Source organism: Scleropages formosus, chromosome 7 (genome assembly GCF_900964775.1).
Source record: "Scleropages formosus chromosome 7, fSclFor1.1, whole genome shotgun sequence".
NCBI classification, from domain to species: domain Eukaryota; kingdom Metazoa; phylum Chordata; class Actinopteri; order Osteoglossiformes; family Osteoglossidae; genus Scleropages; species Scleropages formosus.
In genome coordinates this window covers 15,198,092-15,223,537 of record NC_041812.1, presented here as the reverse complement: position 1 = coordinate 15,223,537, position 25,446 = coordinate 15,198,092, and the positions used below count along the sequence as shown (strand labels likewise).

The window sequence follows — 25,446 nt, the reverse complement described above, 5'->3', positions numbered from 1 at the left end:
CATGACACTTGACTTGCTGGCCCCGCCAGAGAGAATGAAGAAAAACCAGATAAACTGTGACGAGCGCAATTGAATTAAACCGTGAAACGCGCACATCTAAAGCAGGAGCTGAACTGCGCTCTCGGAAATCCACGTGCCTCTATTTTATTCTTTCAATAATACATTCATTTGCAGCGTAATCAGTGAATCCAGCTAAGAAAATAAAGATCCTGCATTAAGAACAAGCAGAATACTAGGTTATGGCTGCTCAGACCCAACCGGTTTAGCCATAAAATCTCCCCCTACATAAAAGAAAAAAATCTGATCACTGGAACAAAACAAAGCAAAGCAAATCAAGAGTATCGTGTTATTGGGTCGGGGGCTGGTGAGTCGCCTCTGAAGAAAGAATCCGATGACCGTAAGTTCAGCAAACTGCAGAGTCCGAAGTCTCAGCGCAATCACAGCACTGTACGTCCTTTGGGCAGGGCTCGTGCTGCGCCGCCGATCGATTGAATCGGTTCGATTATTGTACCTGCCCCCCCCCCCCCAAATCGTTCGACGCTCTCTGACTATGACTTTTTAGCCTTTGACTCTCACCTGACTCGGGGACAGTGAGTGTTGTTTATCTTGTGCTGAGGCGGCTAGACGTCGAATTTTGCGGTCAGTCCTTGCATCAGTGAGACCTTTAAAAGCAGCTTGTTGGAGTTTCGTCAGAGGAAACGAGTTATGCGCAAGCGGGAGAGATGCGGTGCCCTTGCAGGTTGATGCCGGCGCCTGTGTTGCTGCTGCTGTTGGCTGCGCTCTCCACAGACGGCCGTGCTGTAAGCAGACTCGGCGGCGGCGGACCGGGACGGGACCCACCACCGGCTCGTCCCCCGGTCGTCCTCAGTGAGTCTCCGCGCCCTTCCGCATCTAATCTAGACGCGGCCTCGCTTTTTTTCTTTTTCGCCACAAAACGACTCCTTCTTCGCTCACTTATTTACTCCTCTTTTTTTTTTTTGTTATTTTGGACGCGTAGCGAGGGGCCAGTCCTCAGTGTGTCCTTCGAATTTAGGCACAACATCACGTCTCTGAGGTGACGAGTCTGAGGTGTCGCACCGATTCTTTCGTGACGATGATTATAATTATACTGCGGTCAACACGTTGTGTCCGCACCGTTTTCTAAACGATTCAGTGGCACTATCATCATGTTTACTACGTGTAAAAATGTACCATGAAAGACATGATCATGTGCGATTTGACTTGTTCTGACGAAACTTTGGGTCGCTTTTTCCTGCCCAGGCTGTCCGTCCCGGGCCGCCGCCGTGTGTCCGAAACGGAGCAAAAACGGGTCCGTCTCCACTCAATGTCTTCACCTTGGTTTAATCACTTTTTTTTTTTTTTTGTTAACAGTTATTACTGTTTGTACATGATGTTTGCAGCGCCGTCCCTTATCGCGGTTTTCCCCCCCCTGTGATTAAGGCACAAAGGAGCGCTTACTGTACAGCACGTGACCCGTGACCCCCCGCCGCGCCAAGGAAGCGTTTCTTATCACGTGATGAGCAAACAGCGCTTTGTGTCCATGGCTTGTAGTTACGTATTTACCTGATGCTTTCCCCTCCTCCCCTCTCTTCCCCTCCTAGTTATTTACCCATACAGCTGGGTAATTTTACTGGAGCAATTGGGAAATACCTTGTTCAAGGGGACTAGTTGGAGATCGAACCTGTGACCTTTGGGGCCAAAGGCAGAAACTCTAACCGCTATAGTACCAGGTGTCTTTGTGTGTTCTTGTGCTGGGTGGACTGCATTTTATACTGCTTCATCTGTTCTCTCACACACTCACTCACTCACTCACAAAGTCGGCAACACAGGGGATGGGGGGGACACACCAGTCCCTCGCAAGGCACCCCAAGCAGGACTCGAACCCAAGACCTGCCAGAGAGCGGGACCCGGCCAAACCCGCTGCACCGCCGCTCCCCCACCCTTCTGTTCATACAGAAAGTATTTTTTGAAAAACACAATCATCACTTTGTACAGGTTTATCATATGGTTTTTGTGCTTATTTTGAAGTCTTAACAACATGTTGCTGCTTTGCCCAGTTAAAAATGTTCTGGCAGGAGAATTTGGTGCCAGTTTCCATGCATAATGAGCAGAATAGCTTGTGGACAGTGATTGTGTTGCTGTGTGTTGCAGTCCCAGGAGACCTTGGGAACCAGCTAGAAGCGAAGCTGGACAAGCCCACCGTAGTGCACTATATCTGCTACAAGAAGACCGATGACTACTTCACCCTATGGCTCAACCTGGAGTTGCTGGTGCCTGTGGCCATTGACTGCTGGATTGATAACATGCGGTGAGAAGCGGAAGCACGTGTCTTTCCAGTCCTTCCTGAAAGCTTTAATAAGAACAGCAGATAAACTGAATGACTAAGCAGTGAAGTTTCCAAGAAACTCACCAATTTTATCATTGTAATAGCATTTGGATCAGGGCTACTATAGGGTCGAGGGTACAGCAGCAGGGACCCTCTTAGGGTTTGAGCTGTCTTACATGGTTTCCAGTCCTGGTCCTTAACAACGGTGCTACTTACTGTCCTTCAGGTAGGTGCACCACCTTGGATGAAGTATGTGCCTGTAACCATAAATGAGATCAAGTGATTACGTTCTTACATTTACTAATTTAGCTGAAACTTTTCTCCAGTGCAACTTACAATGTTAAGCTGCCTGTGATTATTTACTCACTTGTACAGCTGGGTAGTTTACTGGGGAAATTTAGGATAAGTATTTTGCTCAGGGATGTTACAGAAGTAGGTGAGATTCAGACCTGTGACTTTCAGATCTAAAGAGAGCAGCACTAACTATGTGGGACAGCTGGTAGCGTAGGGGTTAGAGCTGCTGCCTTTGGACCCAAATGTCACAGGTTTGATTCCCACCTCTGGTTGTAGTACCCTTGAGCAAGGAACTTGCTCCAGTAAAGAAACTACACAGCTCTATAAATGAGTAATTAATTGTAGCTAGATTTACATTGTAAGTCGCTTTGGAGAAAAGCATCAGCTAAATCAGACCTGGGCATTTTACGGCCCCCGGGCCACATCCGGCCCTTTGGCTGTCCCTGTCCGGCCTGCGAGAGACCAATCGGAAATTAGAAATCAAATGTAAATAAGTGTACGCCATGCCCGGAATACAACCGCGTTGCTTTTATTTTGAAAGTGACGGCTATTTTTTTTTTCCAATTTACTTATACGTGTGCGTGCCGTAACGAGAAGGATCGAGGACATCGGTTGCGGGAAATCTGGAGCTTCAGCTGCAAAACAAAGCGGACAATTTTGACTTTTTCTCCTTGGCTTTGGTGAAAGCTGTGATGTCCGCAACACAGCCCAGTTACTCGTCTTTGTACGTGGGATAACGAAGGAGAGTTCAAGGTTACGGAGGAGCTGGCAGCAATGCGGTCATTGAAAGGGACAGCGACAGGCAGGGAGGGATTTGTTCATGGAGGTAAATGCATAGTTGGACAAGCTGGGACTGAAATGGGACAAACTGGCAGGTGTTACAAAGGATGGTTGTCCAAATCTGACGGGGAAAACGTCGGAATTTTGAAGCGGATGCAGGATAAAGTGACCGAAATTAACCCAGAAACTGGTATTTTTACATTGTATTATATCAGGAGGTGTTGTAAGTCAGTGTAAAAAAAATTAACCATGTTGTTGATGTTGTAACTAAAATAGTTAAATTCATCAGGGCATGAGCACTGAATCAGAGCTAGTTTGTTGTACTTTTCATTTTCCCCCTGTAGTGTGGATAATACACCCAGCGATGTTCAGCTCAAACGCTTTGACCTGCAGTCTGATAAACTACTGGCAGAGCACTTTTAGTCACTATCACTGCTGGATTTTTACTGTTCTCTCAAAGAGGAGAACTTTCCACACATGAGGAGGCATGCTCAGAAGATGTTTGTTCTCTTTGGATCGACCTACGTATGTGAACAAACATTCTCAGTGATGAAGTTCAACACATCCAGATACAGATCCTCTCTCACTCATGATCAGCTGTCCTTCGCATATCCACCTCAGACATTCAGCCAGATTTCAGTGCACTTGTTCAAACCCAGGACAGACTGGATTTTTCTCACTGAACACAAAAAAAGAACCAAAAAACATCAAAAGCACTTATTGCTTTTTTTATAAAGTTAATTGTTGGTCTTTAACATACTGCAAAACAGCCACATTTTCAGTATTGTTTTTGTGAAGGTTAAAAGTGTGTTATGTTAAAAATAAAATGAAATAGTGGTGTAATGATTGGTTTTTCTAGTACTTTTTACTGCTCTATTTGACCTACTCCACATTTTCATACCCTTATCATTAACATGTATTCTTACGCATAGCAGCTAATTAAAACCATACAATTTACTGCTTTGTGTGAAGCGATAAAATAAAATTAGTATTGATCAGAATTAAGTTCAGCCTATTGGTTCGGCCCTCCACAACAGTCCCAGTTTCTCATGTAGCCCCTTGGGAAAATTAATTGCCCACCCCTGAGCTAAATAAATAAATGGAAACTACTATACTGTCTGCTGCCCCATTAATGTTAAACTGATGTGTCAGTTATGATAAAATAATGAAGAAGCAGGTTTATTTATGGTCCTCTTAGACTTCCCATCAGTTATTTCAGTTTCAGAAGCCCTTTCCTAGCACCTGATTTCAAAACGTTTCTCCTTTTGCCTCTTGGTTTGTTTTTTTTTTTTTTTTTGGTCTCTTTTGTGCAGGTTGCTATGAAGTTTCAGCCATTGTTTCTGGGAAGATCTGGTTACCCATGTATAGAAACTTTAAGTGTAATTTTTTTTTTTTATTTTTTTTAATAGTTCATGTTTCTTTTTTCAGGATTAACAATTGAAATCTATCGTACTTCCGTGAGGTGTAAAAGGACTTTGGCAGCAGATCTTTTGGTGTCATAGGCAGACAGCAAGCCTGACTGTAGATTCTACCATTGACACTGCTGTGTATAAATTAGGACAGTCCAGATATAAATATTTCTGTTACTTCCAAGGTGACTTCTGTACAGTGCTTATGTGTTTGGCTGTGTGTATGTGTGTGTTTATTGTCCATGTTTGTGTCAGGCTGATATACAACTGGACTACAAGGAGCACAGAGGCTCCCCCAGGGGTGGATGTGAGGGTCCCAGGATTTGGTCAGACCTACCCCTTGGAATACCTGGACCCCAGCAAGCGCCCTGTGGGTGAGTGGGTCACCTGTTAAAACCTGGTTTCATTGCACTGATGTGGGTTTTTTTTCTCCCCTTTTCTCTGTCATCATATCTCTTTGTGTGCACAGGTATCTATTTCTTCAGCATAGTGCAGTCGCTTGTGGACTGGGGCTACACGAGGAATGCTGACATCCGGGGGGCTCCATACGACTGGCGCAAGGCCCCCAGTGAGCTCATCTACTCTTAAAGACTCATAAATGGCAGTCAGATATAGTACTGCCAGATTAGCATGACATTGGCTTTAAAAGATTAAAGCTCTTCACATGGCACAATAAATTCTACTGAGGCAAATTAAGAATTTCAAGAAATATTTTAAGCTCATAACTTCTATGAAGGCTTTTCTAGTGTTTTTCTCATACGGTACTGAGAAACAATTTGCATTGCAAGGACAGGCATAGCAAGAACTTCTGGGCCCATAAATAAACTAAATACTAGTGGAATTAGTAATTAATCAGCATCACTCATCCCACTGGAGATGGATCTGATTGCAAGTCACCCCTCACGTGGAAACTAAAGCAAATACAGTTTGCAGTTTCTCTATGGAAATGTGGTCATGAGACAAACTGTACATTTCCAGAGAGAACTATTTTCAATCTGGTAAAACTAAAATTATGTAATGGAAATATGTACAAATTAAGCATGTTTCATGCATCAAGGTAGCATAATACTTAAGGATGTGGGTTTATAACAAGAACATTTCCAGTTTGAGCTGCACCCCTTGCTACTGACTCAGAACGCTTGAGCAAGATATTTAACCTGCATTGTTCCATTAAACAAATCCCAGTTGTATAAACGGGTCAGATACTGGTAAGGTGTTATGTATCTCCTCAACCGCCTATTAATAACAAGTAGTGAGCAGTATTATTTTTGCCAAAGAGTGTTTAGTTTAGTTTACTACAATACTGGAATGTTTTACCATAATGAATACTTTTCTCAGATTGACTTTACTATGCCTGTTTAAATCTATGAAGTACTGTACAATTTGGTCGTATCATGAGGACTTCTGTGTGTGATTATCACATGTCCGGCTTTGCTAAGAGATTCTTTGTGTCCTTATGACAGATGAAAACAAGGCATACTTTGTGGCACTGAGGAAGATGATTGAGGAGATGGCAGAGACATACGGTGGTCCAGTGGTTCTGATTGCACACAGCATGGGCAACATGTATACTTTATACTTCTTGAACCAGCAACCGCAGGAATGGAAGGACCGTTACATCAAGGCCTTTGTGTCCCTGGGAGCCCCCTGGGGGGGTGTTGCCAAAACACTGAGAGTTGTGGCTTCAGGTAGAAACTATACTGTAAGGTTTAACTGTCAATGATTGTGTAGCATTATCTCCACAAGGAAAATTAAAACCTGAAATATGGACATCTTTTTAAAAATTAGATGTATAAGAACTTTCATACCTTTTGTTACAGTGGGGTTGGTAATGTTTAATTACAGTCCCCCATGGATACATCTGTCTAGAGATGTCTGGTTTTGTATGAAGAAACGTAAATATAATTCAGTATTTTACTAACTGTCAGAGAACAAATCATTAAAACATTTTACCTGAAGTGAAGGCAAGTTACTGTTGTTAGGGTGCGAGTGCAGTGACTTCAGATCTTCCCTATCCATTACAGGTGATAACAACCGCATCCCGGTGATCAGCCCCCTGAAGATCCGCTATCAGCAGCGCACGGCCGTCTCCACCAGCTGGCTCTTCCCCTACAACAACACCTGGAGAGATGATGAGGTTCTGGTGTTCGCACCTACTGCCAACTACACGCTACGTGACTACAAGCGCTTCTTCACCGATGTAGGTTTCGAAGATGGTTGGGCAATGCGGCAGGACACAGAACCACTGGTCAGTGCCCTGGAGCCACCAGGCGTGGCCGTGCACTGTTTGTATGGCAGTGGTGTGCCCACACCAGAGGCTTTTAACTATTCCACATTCCCCGATGGGGAACCAGTAGTGATCAACGGTGATGGTGACGGCACAGTGAATTTGCGGAGCACCATGCAGTGCCGGCGCTGGGCAGGTCGCCAGCAGCAGCCCGTTCGCATGGTGGAGCTGCCGGGAAATGAGCACGTGGCCATGCTGCTTAACACCTCCACTGTGGCATACATAAAGAGCGTGCTCTTCTCCCCGTAACACGCTCCCTCACAGGCCACCACATGTCCACCTCGACCTTCTGAGGTCTCAACCTCAGTGACTGAAAGAAGCAAGTGCCAAGAATCTCACAAGTCATTTATCCTGTGAGAGGCTCCAATACACAGGACCTCATCCTTGACTAATGGTCAGAAGCCGCTTTCACCTAATTATGGACGAGTCTAGTTTTGCGTGTGTGTACATCAGATACTCAGTTAGGTTCGACTCAACGTAAATAGATCAAAGGTGGCTCCGGTTTTGTAAGTCTGTGATATTTTGAGTCTTTTTACCAGTTTAAAAAAAACAAAAAACAAAAAAAACTGGCAACTCTTGCAACATGCTTTTTATGCTGAACTATGGAGCTGTTCCGTTTCTGTGATTGTTGCCTTCGCTGGGCTTTTTTTGCAGTCAGAGCTGCAGCCCCTAGAGGGAGTTTTTGCTGCTCCCTTGTTCTAGGTAGGGGAGTCTGCTGTTTAATTATTCTTTGAAATATTTAAACTTTTTAGAAATATGCTAAATAATTGTCTATTAAGTAATACTTTTTCAGGTATAGGTTACATGCATTGAGTTCATGAAGGTGATGGCTTGACCTGGGGGTTAGAGGTATTAAAAATCAGAAGGGGTAGCTGCAACTCTCCTAGTCTTTATACTGAAATATGAGGTATATTTTCACATTTGTGCAATAAGTTTCATTTACAAGTGACCCTGTGTCATCCCTGGCCATGTGGAGATGGTGTTTTTTTCAGTGTTCAGTTAGGTCATTCCCTTTTCTAGCTTCTCTCCACCCTCTGAAGAACTATGTGTTTGCAAGACTCCGCTGCCATTTCTCAGTCTTTGTCCTGTCTATGCATATTTTTATCCAGTGAGTAATCAGTTAAGCTTGATTGATTTAATCTTGTACCATGATTTGAAGTGCATTCTCTGTGAGACATTTGTTGTATGTTTTTACTGATAAAGATGTTTGAATTTAATCTCCACTTGTGCTGCATACCATTACCAGTGTTAAACTTAATGGTGTCAGATCATTGATGAGTCACTGGAATAATTCTGAGATTAAAAATTAAATAAGCAGATGGAAACCTTTTTGGAAGGAACAACATTTTGAACAGCTATAATTCATAACCTCAAGTGTATTTGAAGGATTTAGATAATTTATTAAAAGTCCAGTTGCAGTTAATCAACTCCAGTCTTGGTTAAGCTAAACTACATAGTCCACAGGAAACTCAGGATATGAATGTAGACACTTTGCCTTATATAAACACACCAGACAGCAACCAGCTACATCCTCTTCCCAAAATTAAAATTGAGGAAATGCAGCAAAGCCCAGCGTTTTACCGTTTCCCACTTATTGGAGTACGTGGGAAGGCAGAGGGTCTAGTCTTAGACACGGTGTATCAATAGAAGCTTCTCTGCCATAGACAGAGTTGTTACTGATTTTTGCTAGATGGGTCCTTTCAAAGTGACTTCCAATCATTACTTAAGTACCTCACTCAAAGGTACTACAATAATTGTAGGAGTGGGACTGAAACCACAAATATTCACAAATTCATAACCTAAATGAATGTTATCCGCTAACCTAGATGCTGAGTGTGACTTCTGATCTCCCCACTCTGTGCACAGTGCCTTTGCTGCACACTCTGCTCTGGTCACTTCCTGTTCATGGCAGTGTTATTGCTACAGTTGTGTATGGTACTACAATGAAATACAACTTTGTCAAATATTAAGATGTTTGTCATTCATGACCATTCCATTTGAAACTAGGTTTAACAGGCATTTTTCCTCAACCTGACAGACTAGAATAAAGAGAAATATTCAGAATACATATGTAAACTTTAGTACTTTTCATTCAGTAAAAAAAAAGTTATCCCATGCCAGTCCTGTTCATGTGGCTCAATGACTAGAACCAAGGAGGAACACATCGAGCTTCTTGCATCTTCTTGAAACTGCAGCCAGGCCTCTGCCACCTAGAAGCAACCAAAGAATGCCACTAAGAGTAATACACTTTCACTATGTTACAGTAATCTTAAGTTTTTTTTTTTTTTTTTTTGAAGATACAAACCTTTCCCAATTTATTTGCATTTTCTTTTATTTCTCAAATTATCTGGAGTAAAAACAGCCTGAAATTAGAAGCAAAATGCACTCAACCTTCAGTGGTACTGGTGGGAGGAATAGGTTGCTTCATGGACCAAGTTCAGTCATGTATTTTTTTATTTATTTTTTTTTTTTGTTTAAGATTTACTCATTTAGCAGATATTTCTCCAAAGCAAAGTTTAGTGTCTGATACACATATTTCTGTTTAAAAAAAAAAAGTATTAAAATAGGTCCCCAACTTATGAACTTTAACTTTTTACCATTACAGACTTTGAGGTATTTGTTGGTTTTTTTGAAAACCTATTTACAATGGATCAAATACCCAGGCAGGGGACTGAGAATGTGCAGGCATGTGTTTATGCATTCCTGAGCTCATAAAAATGACATACATTTGTTAAAATAGACAGAAAAGTACTTAAAGCAGCTTCCCTTCATTATTTACTCTGTAATACATTGTCTACCTGCGCTTCTTCAGCTTTCATAGCTATTATGTACCCTACACTTAATTATTCACAAAGAAAATATACATCTTATGTATTAAACCGGTAATGCAAAAAAAAGTTAATGAGGGCCATGATTACCGAGATGAGATTAAATTAACAAGGGGTAATGGACATTGAGAACTTAAGGCAGCATAAGCTACACTATAATTAAGAACTGCTTGGTGGCTCTGGTTTCACGGCATTTGTCTCATCAGGCACATGAAATCCAAACTTGGTCTCTGTAAATGCAAAGAAATCCCTGGTCAGCCAAAATAGGGAGACTAAATGGAGCACCTCACACAGTTGAATTCTCTTAACCCAAATGGGCAAACCTCAGCAGTATGACTGCATACTAAACTAGAAGCAGGCTTAAATTTGTTCTAACTAATTGGTACTAACCAGGCTAATGCAGATGGAAAGAAAAGATCTTGTTCCCAGCCTTGCAGCGAAGCTCTTGACAGGGCAGCCTGAGAAGGAAAGGTCCATCTTCATGGGAGTCTACAAGGTCCTGGAAGGAACAGCATCAGGCTGGGAAGCAGCTTGCATACAAAAGTCAACACAGGGAAAGGCAGATTGCTTTTTATAGGACGCTTATTATGAAGTACAATCTTTTATTATTTATTAAAGAAAAATGTAACAAAGAGTCACAGACCGTATTTACCACTACAACATGAAGATGTTATAATCCTAAGAAATTACTCAAGAGTATAGCTATTATATGCAAATTAAGGGGAAAAGATTTTACCTGTAGTTCCTGCAAACACTCACGGAGCTGGTCTGTTGAGTCACCCACACACCAAGCCAGACTGATATGGAAGGAAGGGTCCTGTGGGGTGGTGAAGGGCATAAATATTATCTTCAACCCTGAGCAATTCTGGGTTTCACTTTTTCCAATCATCTGGACTGATGTGCAACAAAAACATTTTCATGGCAGTTACAAAACAAGGCAAAAACATTAAAAAGTAAAAAAAAAATTTTTTTTTTTTTTTTTTTAAAAAAAAAAAAGATTTTAGCACATATAGACTACCATTCATAATCACTAAAAGACAAGTCAAGGTCCTGCTGCCAGGTCTGTCAGGGCATCAAAAGGGCCAGTACCAAGATTTCATGAAACAATATGTAATGTAGGAAATCATGTCCGTAGAGCAGCTTGGTGTAATGAGGTGTTTCAACTTCAGTTAATTCTCTCCATAGTTATTTTTTTCCTTTTCTAGGCCTGCAATAAAATGACAGTTGTACATATTTACAGAAGTCCATATTGGGTATTTCAAGTTTTCTGACTGTCATTTTTTCATTCAAATTACAAATATAATACTTTCACTTTAATAATGGTACTAATGATGATAATCATCATCATCATATAGTGACTTGTGTGTGAAAGCTACTATTGCCATTATGGAATTTAGTCTTTTTTTTCCCCATTTAGTGTGATTTAAGTATAAATTTATCCTGTTTAAAATTAATAGTCAAAGGGAGCCATTTGACAGATTCTCCAGAACAAAATTGTGCCCATTAAATTGATGCTGACACTTATATATCAGTTGTGATTACACAATAAAAATACAGCAAGAACTTCTACAAAACTCTTCGGCACCAAGAAAGGCTAGTGGTGTTGTTCCATGCTGTCCATGGGGTTGTGGCCTGGGGAGAGTGAACACGTACCTGGTAGAAAGTGCTAAGGCTGAATTCTTCCATTGTTTGGTCAACCACCCTCACAAGATCCAGCAGCTGAGCATGGCCAGCAGACACCTCCATGCCCAGGAAGGTTCTGGAGGGGGGAATCTATTGTTACCAATTTTTTTTGTTTTGCATTTTTCACCTCCTATTCAGTTGCACTTTTTGGGGATTTTAACAGAGAAACACATTTTTACACACTTGCCATGAGGTATATGTAATTTCTAAAATTGTTAATTTCTTCCGCTAATACATGAATGCTGAAATAAATCTAAACGTCTTTGGACTGACCTAACTAGCTTGGGGAATTACTCACATTGTTGAATCCCAGACAATAAGACAGGTTTTAAAATGGATTTAGTTAAAGCATGTGATGCACTCAACAAAATAAAGCTGAGTCTTCTCAGAATCATGCCAGGAATGTTCTACCTGCTCTTCTCTTGATTAGTGTAGACCTTCACCCGGTCTGCTACACACAGAAACCTGCAGACAAAAATAAATACACTTATCACTGAACGGACAGATCAAAAGAAAAACATTACTGCCTCTCTATAGATAGCACAAGTGGCAAGGCTGAGGTTAATAATGCATTTGTGGCCAAAAGATGACCGATTCAAGTCCCAAAACAGACTCTGAAATTTTAATTTAGGCCTATTAATTATTTCAGAACAATATTCCTAATAACATAAGTATGCTAGAATTTAAATTGCTCAGTATAATTAAAGAAATGTCATACAAACAGCAGTCCTTAAATCCAATTAGCAAGACAGCGAAGGACTAGGGGTCATAAGGATGTAAGATGTTAGGCCTCCAGCTCTCACCGTGGGCACTGAGCCAGCCCCATGCGAAGGGAGAGCACAAAAGGTTGGATCCAGTGGTGCCGCAGGACCACAGTCTGGGACATACTGAGGTGGAACTCCTCTGAGCGCGTCAGAGAGATGCCACGGGCATCTGCGAGTTGCATCATCTCATCCAGCAGTTCCAAAAAACCATCCTCGGGCATATCTACAAGAGTGGGAAGGGTTGGGGTGGCAAACAGGGCAAGAGAGACAATGCTGCCAAGTGTTGGTTTGACATGAAGACACTGCTCTTACATGGTAGGTACAAGTAGGTGGCCCAGTTCCCTCGCTCATGCTGGAAGGAGCGCACTCGACCACCATGGAGTGAGCGATCCTCTGTCACCTGCTCCGTCGAGTCTTGAAACATTTCAACAACACTCTTGGGCAACGGAAGGCGGGCTGAAGCCAGGGATGGAGGGCCCAATTCAATATGGAGACCATCCTTGATATCAGTAGAGTTGTGTCCTCTAACCACACACACACAAATGGGAAAAATTAATTTCACATGAAAGCATTCAATCAGCAAATATGCATTTGTTTCTTCAGGGGCGAAATGCAGTGTTCTTTCTATCTCTTATACTCAAAACTGTCTCAATGAAAATATGGGCACTCAAGTCAGCCCACCAATATGATTAAAGTTATTTAAAGCTAGGGAAAATTGCACATTAAACTATTTTGGTTATGCATGTGCAATGTCACAAGTTATGAAAATGAATAATGAAGCCTGAGTGCTGTACAAAACATATTCTGATATTTTAAATGGTGCAGGGGGGCACAGTGGCACAGCAGGTTTAACCAGGTCCTGCTCTTCAGTGGGTCTGGGGTTTGAGTCCTGTTTGGGGTGCCTTGAGACGGACTGGCGTCCCGTCCTGAGTGTGTCTCCTCCCTCTCCAGCCTTGTGCCCTGCGTTGCTGGGTTAGGCTCCGGCTCACCGCGACCCCGCTAGGGACAAGCGGCTTCAGTCAATGTGTGTGTGTGTGTCTGTAATTGTACTTGAGCAACACTAACATCTGTTATGCATTCTGAAGATTCTGATAAACAGCCTGACGACTATGTTGAGTCCTTTAAAAAAAAAAAAAAAAGTGTGCCAGAGTGATGTGGTTAAAAAGCTAAAAAGTGAGGTCTTTATACATGTTACGCTCCATAGTGCGATAATACATGAGCCGCTGTTTTCACATTATGACTTAATATTTGAGTCTGTGCCTCATCTTCCTGTAACATACAGTACATTGGTGAGAACAGTGTGATCCAGTCAGAGTAGGGAAGGAAATTACTTAAATGTCCTGTCAGTCACCATATGTTATGAAAGTACTTTCTCCTACTCTCTCCATCCCAGTAATTGCACTGTATTCTATTTGTAGAGATCCTAACAAGCACTCTGGCTTCAAATCTTCTAAGGAATAAGTTCCATGTTCGGATGGATTATTTGGCTAATATTCACTGCATACTGAATTTATTTAGCAAACACGTCCACTTGGTGGGACAGCAGGTGGAGTAATAGTAACAGCTATCAACCTACAATCAGTCCTACTATAATACCCTTGAACAAGGTACTGACACTGAACTGGGAAAGTCAGACATACTGTGCTGTATAGTAACTGTAAGCAGCTTAGTGCAGAAACATCACATCGTAAGTTCTTCTGGAGTAAAACTAAATGTAGAAATAAAACAATTGCCCTCCACTGCTATACAAACCAAAACAGCACTGCGGCTTACACCAAATGCTGCATTTGAGGTGTAAAAGACTACAGCCCTTTTTAGTTATACTTTTTCCAGCCATAGAGGTGGCAACAAAAGTCAGCAATTCCAGTGTGTACTAAAACCAATACTCATGGATTTTTCTGGATGATTCAAAAGGATCGATGATTCTAAACCGCCCAGGTGTGTGCATTTACCTGCAATGGACTGAACGAGGAGTTCCCTGCCTAGCCTAATGTCCTATGCTTCTGGAATAGGCGCTGGCCCACCCCACCAGGACAACCAGGTATAGGGTAAGCAATAAATGGAAGATGTTTAGTGGGAGTGGTGTAGCACAGTGGTTAACTTAAAGCGGTTACCAGGTTCTCACAGCTAACACCTTTAGCATGAAGGACCTTGGTTCACATCCCACCTACACTCACTTGTGTTAATTAGTATTACCAAGGATTACCATCCTGAGCAATGCGGTCCAGCAAAAACTGCCCAGCTGTAAAAATGTGTCTCAAGTCGTTTTCAAAAAAAGTGACCGACTCTGCCTACATACATACACATTGTAGAGCTTAATGACTTGTTGTACAGCATTTAAATATACAGCTAGATGAAGAATCAGGAGAACAGCGGAAGCGCGCCTTGGGACCCAATCAGCACGTGACGCGTGAGGAGTTGAGACGGGCTGCGGCTCGCACTGTCTGTTCACTTCAGGTTAAGTGCTGAGCCGCAGCACTGCACTGCACTGCACTGCACACACACACACCCAGAATGGTGCAAAGACTCGGCCGCCCTTCACGACCAAATAACTCCCTACTCACTGAATTTGGGGTGAAAACCGGTGTTGTGGTAACCGTACCGTACGAGACCGAACGGTCAACAACAGTAGTAGTCTAGAGACTAGTAGAATTCTAGGAGGACTGCGAGCTACGCCAAGACACATTATCTACTTACAGAGTTTCTTCTGCTTCGCATTTACGTTTTTTGCAAGCAAATGAACTCCGCTCGCGTTGACAACTTCGTCGTTTTCCGCCTACTTTTTCTTCTTCTTCTTCAGAGCTGCTACTGTACTCAACTAACATATCACCGAAAGAAGACCCAAACAAGTGTCGTATAGCTCGTAATGACATCAGCCGCTGCGATGAAGCGGGCTGACAGAACTCCATTCCGATTGGACATCTCTCACCATTAACCCGCCAGCAGTTTGAATGAACTGAATTTCTATTGGACAGCCCGCACCCTTAACCTCCACCGAGTTGGAGGAACTCCATTCCTATTGGAGATCTCGCACCATTAATCTTCTGGGGGTGACAAGTAGTCAGGCCGGTCCGGGCGTAGTTAGCATACGTACATTCTCCCTAAAAGCATCTTCTAATAAGAAAGCCTTAAGCCAAGAATTTCGTAAATTATTAAGTTGTTTTTGGAGAAATTCTAAGCATCCCTTTATTTATTTTCTTATTTGACTGTTTTTGTTTATTTTTCTTTATCCCCTTTGTCGTTAATGACATGGTCTGTATTGTAAATTATGTTTAAAATTTCAGTTTGTTTGTTAAAATAATACATAATTAAAAAGACAGAAGACAAGGGTTGCGTGTTTTATCGATAGAGATTTTAAACCAAAGAAATCACATCATTTTAATGTCGGGTTAATTACATGATAAGTCTCATCTCTTGTATTTATTTAGAAACGTTTACAACATCATATGATCTTTTAAATACTCACCCACACATTTACATATGAAACAGAAAAATCCTAAAAGGAGATGTGCCGTCCCCAGTGGAGGTCGACCTCAGCACGTTCGCACAGTTTCACAGTTCATGCTACCTTTTTGCATTAATTACATATGGTAAACTTTCAAGCGAAGGCAATATTCACCATTTTTTAGGTGTTTTTACACTTAAGAAAATGTCTATTAATATTTTCACCTTCGATATAATCATGCAGTATTGTACCACACATGGGATGAATCGTGCAAATGTAAAATCAAGATAACTATAAGAAGAAACATTATTAGTGAACCAAGATTCATCGGGGCCGGTAATAATGAATAATGCACCGTTATACTCTGCATTATATTCAGCTATTCCGGGAAGAATAATCAATCTTAATTTAGTTTTTTAGAAATCTCTTTTAGAAAAATGTATTTTTCAATGCCCCAAAACCCCAGTATGAGGCCTAATATTAGACAAGTTCTCCCTCGGGACGTAACGCGCGGACTCAGAGCACATTTCCGGTCTGTTGTGGCTCGCGATTTGCGTTATTCCGTATTCAGGTTCCAGGGCTCCGTGCCGCCTTCAGGCTCTCGGTGTTTTCTCAACCCCAAGCCGGATCCCCGGAGCAGCAATGTGAAAAGGTAATTGCAGTAGTAGCGAGTTTTTATTTGAACCAAGTCGGTCCAGAGGAACCGTGTAATAGCTGTTTCTGTGCATGATGAAGAAAGAGTGTGTTTCGCGGCTGTCCTGGCTTAGGTGGAAGTGAAAAGCAGGTTGAGAGCGGCCCAGGAGCGGCCGAGTGGCCTAGGTCGAGTCGGCGGCGCGCGGCTGTCAGGCCTCCATGGCGCCCGGAGGAGCCCGACATGGCAGTACCCGTTCCTCATCGCTTAAACGTCCGTTTAGCGACCTCAGCGCTCAGCAGCGCGGTTCCGCAGTAACACGAGCAAGCACAGAGTAGTCGCACAGACAGAGTTAGTCGACGAAGATGCGCGCGTTTACATGATCCCAATCGGACATGCATTTGACGGTATCGAGCGGTTCGTCGGCAAGGGGACGAGGGTGCCGAGGGTATATGGGCCGCGGCCGGGTTAGGTTGGCAAGCTTCGCGACACAGCTGCACAGGTGACACGGCCAGGTGAGGAGCCCCGCGCAAGCCGCTCACGGTTGGCACCGCGGTGTGTGTGTTTGTCCCCACGCGATGAAGACGTGTCCGCGCGAGCGCGAAGTGCAGCGGTGGTAGCAGCGGGGCGGCGGCGGCAGCGGCAGCGGCAGCAGCAGCAGCAGCAGCAGCAGCCGGGCGCCGCGCGACATGGAAATGCAACGTCCATGTTGATGCTGCTGCTGCTGGGCGCTCGTGACAGCTCTTCCTGTAACCCTTCGCAAAGGGCTCGTTTCCCTCCTCTTTTGTTGTGCGTCAGTAGAATATTGTTGTCGCGTGTACCTCCTCCACCATTCAGTTTCAAGGCGCCGTTTTCTACTCTTCCGTTGTTTGTGTGCAGTCCCATATTAATTATGTTAATTATGGCTTATTTTGACTCACTTTGAGAGAGAGAGCGAGCTGTGTAGGAAGATGCTGTGCTGCTAGCGGGACGCTTCGCTTGTTCCCTGCCTGAGCTCCGCACAAACCTCTACAAGTTCACTTTATTTTAAATCAATGTGCTCCCCTTTTTCGACTTTCTAATGAAATGTTGCGTTATGCCACCACACCAATAATACGTTTTTTCCTCTGAAACATTAACGTGTGCAGTTTTTATTCATTTAGCTGTGATGCTTTTTCTCCAGACCAAAGCGACTAACACACACAGTGACTGTGTTAAGGTTACAGTTACAAGCTTACAGTTATTTACCCACGATTTATACAGCTGGGTAATTTTAATGAAGTGGGGAAAAAACTGATGGAACTAAAGGATTGACAGAGGAGCTCTGTTTTGTCTTTCTCGTGTATCTGTAGGCAGAAAAGAGAGAAGACTGCTCAACTTGACCACGGTAAAGAGTTTGGGTGCTCAGAACCCCCTGCTTTTTGTAAGCCGAAGCAGCGAAGGGAGAGCGCGCGCGCGCGCAAGTTCGGCCAAATACTTTCAGTTTTCTGGACGCGTGCGTTTCGGCAGGAATTTCTTCAGCTTCTTCGTTCTTCGGCGTGACGCTGTCCCAAGAAATACAAGTATAAATATAACTAAGCTCGTTTGTGCTCTTCCGTCTTCTCGTTAGTCTTTCTAAAGCCATTTGCACAATATTAATTGGAAGCTTTTAAAATCTTGTCAGAAATTTCTATCATTAAGGGCTGCTTGTAGTCACTGGCAAGTGCAACAACAGGCAATACGGACTGGCTTAATTTTTTTTAAACTATATGTTCAAATGACTTGCTGTGTCATATCCACTGTAGCTGCTAAAAAAGCCACAGGAAATAAGACCGGAAGCCCATTTTCATTCTAAAACAGCCATTGTGGTCATAATAACACAGTAGATGAAGATGCACAAATATGTTTAAATGTTTTCTGTATGCAAACCCTACATATTTATCATGTTATAACGAAACCTAAGTTGTTAAGCAGTCTTTGTATGGGGACAGTTTCACGTTTCTTCTCTTCATTGACCTCTGACCTATTTCTGGGTGGCCTTTCTTCAAAGTGCGCGGAATAAACCCTTTCAGAAATAGCTGGTTCTTGGTTCTGTTTGTGCATTTTACCCTCTGAAGAGATGCCCGCAATATGGCTATGCAGCTGAACGAGCCTGACTCTCCGGCACGCAGGTTACATAGGAACCTGCATAGAGATGCTATACTCACATAGAGGTTTCTTCTTTCTCTTCCCTGTTTGGTTTTTGTAGCACTGTATTTCTCTGGGGGAGTGGGTCAAGTGTAACAGCGATGCCCTGCCTCTGTTAATAACAACTGAGCAGACAAAATACAGTAGAGGTATGTGCAGACTTCGCCAGCTTGAAAGAGAGCTAACATTTTAGCCTGTTGGCTTCTACGTGGTGAAGCTGGTAATACGGATTCAGCTCCTTTGGCTTGGCATATATGGTCAAATTAACGCTGGGTTTAAATCTCATTTTTGTGGATGGTATGCTGGCATAGAGATGGGTAATTCCACTTCTTTGTCTTACTTGCTGTTAATTGCCATTAGCAGAGCAGTAGTGAACAACACGGTTAAACTAAACAAATGGAATGACACATGGTATAGTTTCCTACAATAAAGACAACAGGATTATATGAAATCAGTTAAAATGGCTGTCTTATCCTTACCAACAAACTTGTGCAGTGTTTTAAAAGTTAAAAAGTTTAAATTATCTGCTTAACAGTTTTGTACATTGTGTTGTACGCTGATTTCAGAGCAGTTACCTTTACTGTAAAATATATTTACCCACAGCAGTCTGCTCCTGTAAGTACTGGATACCTGTTCTCGTATCCCGTTTTTGGTCATGGATGCAGAACTGTTTACAACAAGTTTCTATGGTTATAGTACAGTCAAATAGAGTGACGTTCCGTAAGGAAACCACAGGAATGACTTTCCCCAGGTAGTCACTTAAAGTGTTATTGATATGGATAACCATTGACATGAACAAGTGAATATGCATCGATATGCTGTTGATACTGTTGCCGTGTTTGTTTTCTCACCATTCTCACACCATAAATATTTTGTAGCTCAAGGAACTTGTGAAAAATGATTTTAAATAGTGTAATGATTACTTTGCCCTCTGCCTACAGGAACTCTGCACACACTGAGGGAGAGTGGAGAGACATGACGAGCAAGAGAAAAACATTTTTGCTAAAGTACCTGCTGTCTTCTTGCATTTGTGGGCTTTGCTGAACATCTGCTCTATGCCACACTGTTGGAAGATTGTAGAGGGAGAAATTGAAGTACTGAAACTTACTTGTAATTCAGATTTCAGTTTAGTCACTTTGTAAGCTGTTGATGTAAGGCAACAACAGAGTATCCTGACACAACTACTTCACGGCTTGAACAGACTGTAGTGGCCTACGATATCTACCTATTGGAATTGTCATCTGTTGCCTACATTTGACCTGCTGGAACTCCCACGTCCCTTCTCCCCTTCCATCCTTAGATGACCCAAGGCCCTCCGCAAGCACCCTGAATCCATATTCACCAATCAGCATGACGGAGGCTTGGCAACAGCATGCTGTGGCCCCTCCCCCTGTGGTTCACACCATCCCCCCAGGGGCGGAGAACACATTGGGCTGTGCTGTGTATGGAATTGTCCTGCAGCCTGACCCTGCACTTCAGCAGCAGCAACAACACCAGCAGCAGCAGCAGCAGCAACAACAACAACAACAACAGCAGCAGCAACATGCCCAGGCACAGCAGCCCTCCCTGCAGGTGGGAGGAGAGGGTGGGCACAAGTGTGGCGCTTGTGGCCATGACATTTCACATCTGGCTAACCCACATGAGCACCAGTGCATGGTGAGCCAGGACCGCTCTTTTCAGTGCACCCAGTGCCTTAAGATCTTCCACCAGGCCACTGACCTCCTTGAGCACCAATGTGTACAGGTGGAGCAGAAGCCCTTTGTGTGTGGGGTTTGCAAGATGGGCTTCTCCCTGCTCACCTCACTGGCACAGCACCACAATGCTCACAGTAGCAGCAACCCCATGAAGTGCTCCATCTGTGAGAAAACCTATCGACCTAGTTCCTCTGGCAATGCCACACCAACCCCATCTGCTGCAAACCCCCAGCAGCCCGGCAGTGAGGGTGCAGCACCTGGCGGCGGCGCGGCCGTTGGTGTCTCGGCGCCCACCGCATTTGAGGCTTCATCCCCGGATAGACCGTACAAGTGCTCTGTCTGTCAGAAGGGCTTCCGGCATCTTTCAGAGCTGTCACGGCACGAACGTGTGCACACGGGCGAGAAGCCCTATAAGTGTGATGCTTGCGACAAGAGCTTCAGTCAGTCTTCGCACCTGGCACATCACCAGCGCACGCACAGCTCTGAGCGCCCCTACAAGTGCGCTGCCTGCGAGAAGAGCTTCAAGCACCGCTCACATCTTGTACGCCATATGTACGCCCACTCAGGTGAGCACCTCTTTAAGTGCAACCTGTGTGAGATGCACTTCAAGGAATCTTCGGAGCTGCTGCACCACCAGTGCCAGCCAGCAGGTGAGCGGCCCTTCCGCTGTGCTACCTGTGGAAAGGGCTTCAAGCGACCATCAGACCTGCGGCAGCACGAGCGCACGCACTCAGAAGAACGGCCATTTCAGTGCGAAGAGTGCCAGATGAGCTTCAAGCAACAGTACGCGCTGGTGCGCCATCGTCGCACCCATAAGAGCTCAGCCGAACGCCCCTTCAAGTGCAACCTATGCGACAAGGGCTTCCTGCAGCCTTCACACCTGCTGTACCATCAGCATGTGCATGGTATGGAGAGCCTGTTTAAGTGTGCCTCCTGCCAGAAGGGCTTCAGCCAGTCCAGCGAGCTGCTGCGCCACAAATGCGGCGGTACCGGGTCGGCTGTAGCCGCTGCTGAGCGGCCTTACAAATGCGATGTGTGCGGCAAGGGCTACAAAAAGTCATCGACACTACAGCGGCACCAGAACTCGCACTGCTCGGAGAAACCGCTTAAGTGCTCGCTCTGTGACCGTCGCTTCCTCTCATCCTCCGAGTTTGTCCAGCACCGCTGTGACCCAGCCCGTGAGAAACCACTAAAGTGCCCCGACTGCGAAAAGCGCTTCAAGTATTCGTCGGACCTGCAGCGACACCGACGTGTCCATACTGGCGAGAAGCCCTTCAAATGTCCCAGCTGTGACAAGGGCTTCAAGCAGCGCGAGCACCTGGCCAAGCACCAGAGTGTGCATGCCCGCGAGGCCCAGTTCAAGTGCGTCTGGTGTGGGGAGCGCTTTGGGGACCTGGGTGCCCTGCAGGAGCACACCGTCCAACACACGGCCGAGGGCGGCGGCTATTCCGTGCCACCTTGCATATAATGATCCCATCTTCCACTCCTCTGCCAACAGCAACCTGCAGTTCAGCTCTCCACATATCAACACTGGTCCGCCTCACTTTTTCGTCTCACTGCTCTCTGAAAAAAGAAGTGGACTGGCATACATGCCCTACTCCTGCCCAACAGGGAATATAGTAAAACAAGAATACGGGTTCAGCAGGAATTGAACTGAAATGTGGTTGGCTGTGTTCCTGTACCCTTTGCATTCTTGGAAAGGCCTGTGTAGTTCAGAACAAAAAAAAAACTGGACAAGCATTGCGTAACCCCTTTGTATCTAATGGTCGGTGATGAAGGTGGCAAAAAAGAGGGCGTGTCCTTGTTTATGTTTACTGTGATGAATCTTAGACTGGTCAGTAGCAGGACACGCATTCTCATCTCGTTCCAGCAGGCCACCGTTCGAACAGAACCGCTGGGTCGTTGCAAGCACTGATGCCTGTCAGCATCCTGGCTCAGATGTTGGCAGTGAAACTTCCCCAGTAGTGGTTAGACTTGCTGAGTTCTACAATGACTGAAGCAGATTGAAAAAAGATGCTAATCTACCACCCAAATTTTAAGATGTCAAAAGAAGCAAAAGTGAAACATTTCCTGCTGGCTAGCATCTACGGCACACCTTTCTGTTTTTGTGTCCTGCTTAGCCAGTCGCAGAAGAGCAGCAGTAATGGAAATTGTGGTGCTCGTTGTACCCTTGCTCTATCCTGACCCAGTATGTTACTGACCCCTCTTATCTAGCACACCATGAGCATAGCACCGGCACTTCACGGACAAAGTGCTATGATCTGAAATGACTGGTGACAAAGTTCAAGCATTCATATGTAAAGTACAGATAAATTTATGCATTTGTTTGTATATTTCTCTCCAGATTCACAGCTACAGTAGCCAAAAGGTTTAAAAAGTGTAAGTACTCAAACTGTCATGAAATAGTATGTGTGTGGGCACATTTATGTATGAGCCTTGCAGTATGTCAAAAAGGCACCACTCTATCAGATCCCAAAGGGTTAGGGATTGCTAACCAGCTGGAGAGTCCAGGTCTTCAATGAATTCTCCTTACATTTTCTATATAAATACAAATATATATATATATATATAAAAAAACACATGCATATATACATATAACTTTTATTCCATGTATACCGTTCACACACCTAGAAAAATTTATCTTTCTTGCAATGCCTGAAATCTGATGAAGGTTTCTTGTATTACTGTATGTACATAAAATAATGTATGCTAATATGTTTACAATTAATGTAGTAGGAATTGCATTGTGTGTGTTTATAAACTGCATCTGGTGTTTCGTCTTTAGCTACTTTTTATTCTGTGTACTTATTACTGTAGTGTTTTAAAGTTGCAAAGCCAATTTTTAATTTTTTTTAGTTTTTTTTTTTTTTTATTTTTAAACAGTTGGATGCTCCATGCTTTTACGTTGATGCCATTTGTTGGGTATATTTGTGCTGCTTGTTGTATCAGATCCTTATAGAGTTTTCTCTGCTGCAGGAGTGTCTTGCAGGGGGCCTGAGAAAGTCAGAGCTCAACCGACCTTATGGTCCTCACATCTGTCCTCTGACAGGGCAGTTGTGGCTACCCTGCAGCTGTGGTTAAGAGAGACATGGAAAGAGGTGACTGCCATCTTCTCAACCCAAGTCTGGCCAACTGAGACCATGTAGCACATACCATGGTGAGAGAGGAACTCTATTCGAAAGCTTACAAACTTAGTTCTTGGGTGTAGGGTATTCCTAAGGTACTTTTAAGGTACTGAACCTAAATTGATTGTTAAATATCTTATATTTCAGAATGTAAAATTGAATAAATGTAAAGAAAGGTAAAGACTTTGGATAAAAACGTGTGTACGCTTCTAAAACCCTTGTGCAAGGTACCTGAACTGAATATCTCTTGGAACGGTTAAAAAAAAAAAAAATTTGGTTGAAAGGGTCAGCTCTACTAAATTAAAATGGTCACACTAGACTGGCTAAGGTAAGGTCATGACCTGTATGTTTGACACCACACCAGCCCTCCCTCCATGTCTCTCTCCCTACTGTCTGCCCTGAGGAAATGACCCCCAGTCCACTGACAGGCCTGCAGTAGCAGAGATTCTTTAGCATACCTGTGTATAAGGGGACATACCATACCAGCGACAGTCACATTTGAGAGCTCATCCATACATCTGGACAGTTGTTCACTTCATACACTTGAACTTATTCTCGCCATGCCTCGCCAGTCTCTTCCCTCTGTGCTAAAACCAGCAGTTTGCCCCTCTCAGTGTCCGGGTCAGGTGAGAAGGGGAATATTACAATTATGAGTTTTTTTTTTTTTTTTTTTTTTTTAAGAAAAAGCCTTGGGGGGAAACTAGCTGAAGTAATTGGTTTGCCTCATTTTACTTTTTTCCACATGGGATTTAAAAAAAGTTGTGGGGCTTGTACTGTACTGAACTGGTGCTTTTTGCTTTGTGTTTAATGATGTTTGGTGGTAATGTTTAGACCTGTTGCAGTTGTCTTTGGGAATTTAAAAGGATCAAATGAACTTTAGTCGAGAGGCCAAAATCCATTCATCATTGAATAGAGTTTTTGTATGTTCTGTAATAGGTTGTTTCCAACGCATCCACACATTGGATTTTAACAGGAATTTGTGGGTATTCTGTGAAACAGTTTACTCTAGGTCTGACAGTCCATGTTCTCCTTGTCTCTTGTTCCCTGTGCAGTCTTGTCTTTCTGAGATTCCTATGAAAGCATTGGGTGCTTCTTTAAAGAAAAGGAGAAAACACTACAGGTCAAAAGGTAATTAGATTAAAAAGTATTTTGTATGTTTGTCAGAATAAGTGTTATAGGTTCTCTTTTTAATGAATGTTATAGTTTAAGTATCATATCTACATTCTCATTAGTTGTAAGGGCTTTGGATAGAGTTGATGTATTGGATGTGATTGATTGGCTGGTTGTATGGAGTATAAACGTGACCTTTCACCTTTGACCTGGGCAGTGTTAAGGCCCTGTGCATGCTCACAGTGTTAGTTTCTATAATCTGCTGTTCCTTGTGTATGTACTTAGGGACACACTTTACCCCAGTTAGCATTTTTAATTTTGTAGTTTGTGGAAGAGATGGCAAAATCCTTGTGTGGCAATGGATGTGTACATTCAAGATAAAATCTGTATGTAGCATTTAATACACACAGCACTAACAAATAAACTTTTTTTTCATTATTATTGAAATGTTGTCCTTGGATAGTGCAACACTGAATTCTTTGTTTTTTGTGTTAGCTGGGTAATGCACATGCTTCACTTGTAGAGATGCTGGGGGACGGGGGTTATTGTTCTGTTGTATAAATGCTCTCTCTGGGGAGCTGGGGTTGTCCCTCCCAAACGCAAGCCTGCAGAAATTTACAACAAAGCCTGGAAGTGGAGTTTATATAAAGCAAGCCCTTCCTACACTGCCTCTGTACACGCAGTGGTCCTTCCATTGTGCCGTGTCAACAAATAAAATGTGTTATTGTACTTGGTTTAGGGACAGGGTGTAATGGTCCATACCCTCTACTCAGCCACCCCCGGGTGGGGGAGTTACAGAGCAACTCTGACCCTGTGCCAATGTCAGTTTTACCCTGCACTAGCAGTACTACTTTTGTTTGTATGCAAATTTGATTTATTCCTATATTTAGAAATGCCTTGTTACATATTTATAAGGGAACAAAGC

General features: G+C 43.4%; 3 protein-coding genes across 10 annotated transcripts; 2 read left to right on the top strand and 1 right to left on the bottom strand.

Annotated features, from left to right (window-relative positions):
* The first annotated feature begins 543 nt into the window (after positions 1-543).
* Positions 544-9,193, top strand: pla2g15 (phospholipase A2, group XV). The gene is made up of 6 exons (XM_018739451.2): positions 544-867; positions 2,152-2,308; positions 5,065-5,183; positions 5,279-5,377; positions 6,273-6,497; positions 6,834-9,193. The coding sequence occupies exons 1-6, from the start codon at positions 723-725 to the stop codon at positions 7,343-7,345; spliced, it is 1,257 nt and encodes a 418-aa protein (XP_018594967.1). The 5' UTR covers positions 544-722; the 3' UTR covers positions 7,346-9,193.
* usb1 (U6 snRNA biogenesis 1) lies at positions 9,076-15,331 on the bottom strand. 4 transcript variants are annotated; one of them, XM_018739454.2, is made up of 8 exons: positions 15,069-15,331; positions 12,684-12,895; positions 12,411-12,594; positions 12,019-12,072; positions 11,578-11,683; positions 10,661-10,741; positions 10,315-10,423; positions 9,076-9,306 (listed from the first exon to the last, which is right to left on the bottom strand). In XM_018739454.2, exons 1-7 carry the CDS (start codon positions 15,278-15,280, stop codon positions 10,319-10,321), a joined length of 954 nt encoding a protein of 317 aa, XP_018594970.2. In that variant the 5' UTR covers positions 15,281-15,331; the 3' UTR covers positions 9,076-9,306; positions 10,315-10,318. The 4 variants fall into 4 exon arrangements, with proteins under 4 accessions (XP_018594970.2, XP_018594968.2, XP_018594971.2 ...); XM_018739452.2 differs by lacking the exon at positions 9,076-9,306 and adding an exon at positions 9,772-10,154; XM_018739455.2 differs by lacking the exon at positions 9,076-9,306 and having other exon boundaries at positions 10,329-10,454.
* An 823-nt stretch (positions 15,332-16,154) lies between these two features.
* Positions 16,155-24,080, top strand: znf319b (zinc finger protein 319b). Of its 5 annotated transcripts, XM_029253360.1 has the most exons (4): positions 16,155-16,468; positions 17,779-17,813; positions 19,534-19,599; positions 19,893-22,905. In XM_029253360.1, the coding sequence occupies exon 4, from the start codon at positions 19,943-19,945 to the stop codon at positions 21,752-21,754; it is 1,812 nt and encodes a 603-aa protein (XP_029109193.1). In that variant the 5' UTR covers positions 16,155-16,468; positions 17,779-17,813; positions 19,534-19,599; positions 19,893-19,942; the 3' UTR covers positions 21,755-22,905. The 5 variants fall into 5 exon arrangements, 4 of the variants coding, with proteins under 4 accessions (XP_029109193.1, XP_029109191.1, XP_029109192.1 ...); XM_029253358.1 differs by lacking the exon at positions 17,779-17,813; XM_029253359.1 differs by lacking the exons at positions 17,779-17,813; positions 19,534-19,599.
* Positions 24,081-25,446: the final 1,366 nt, after the last annotated feature.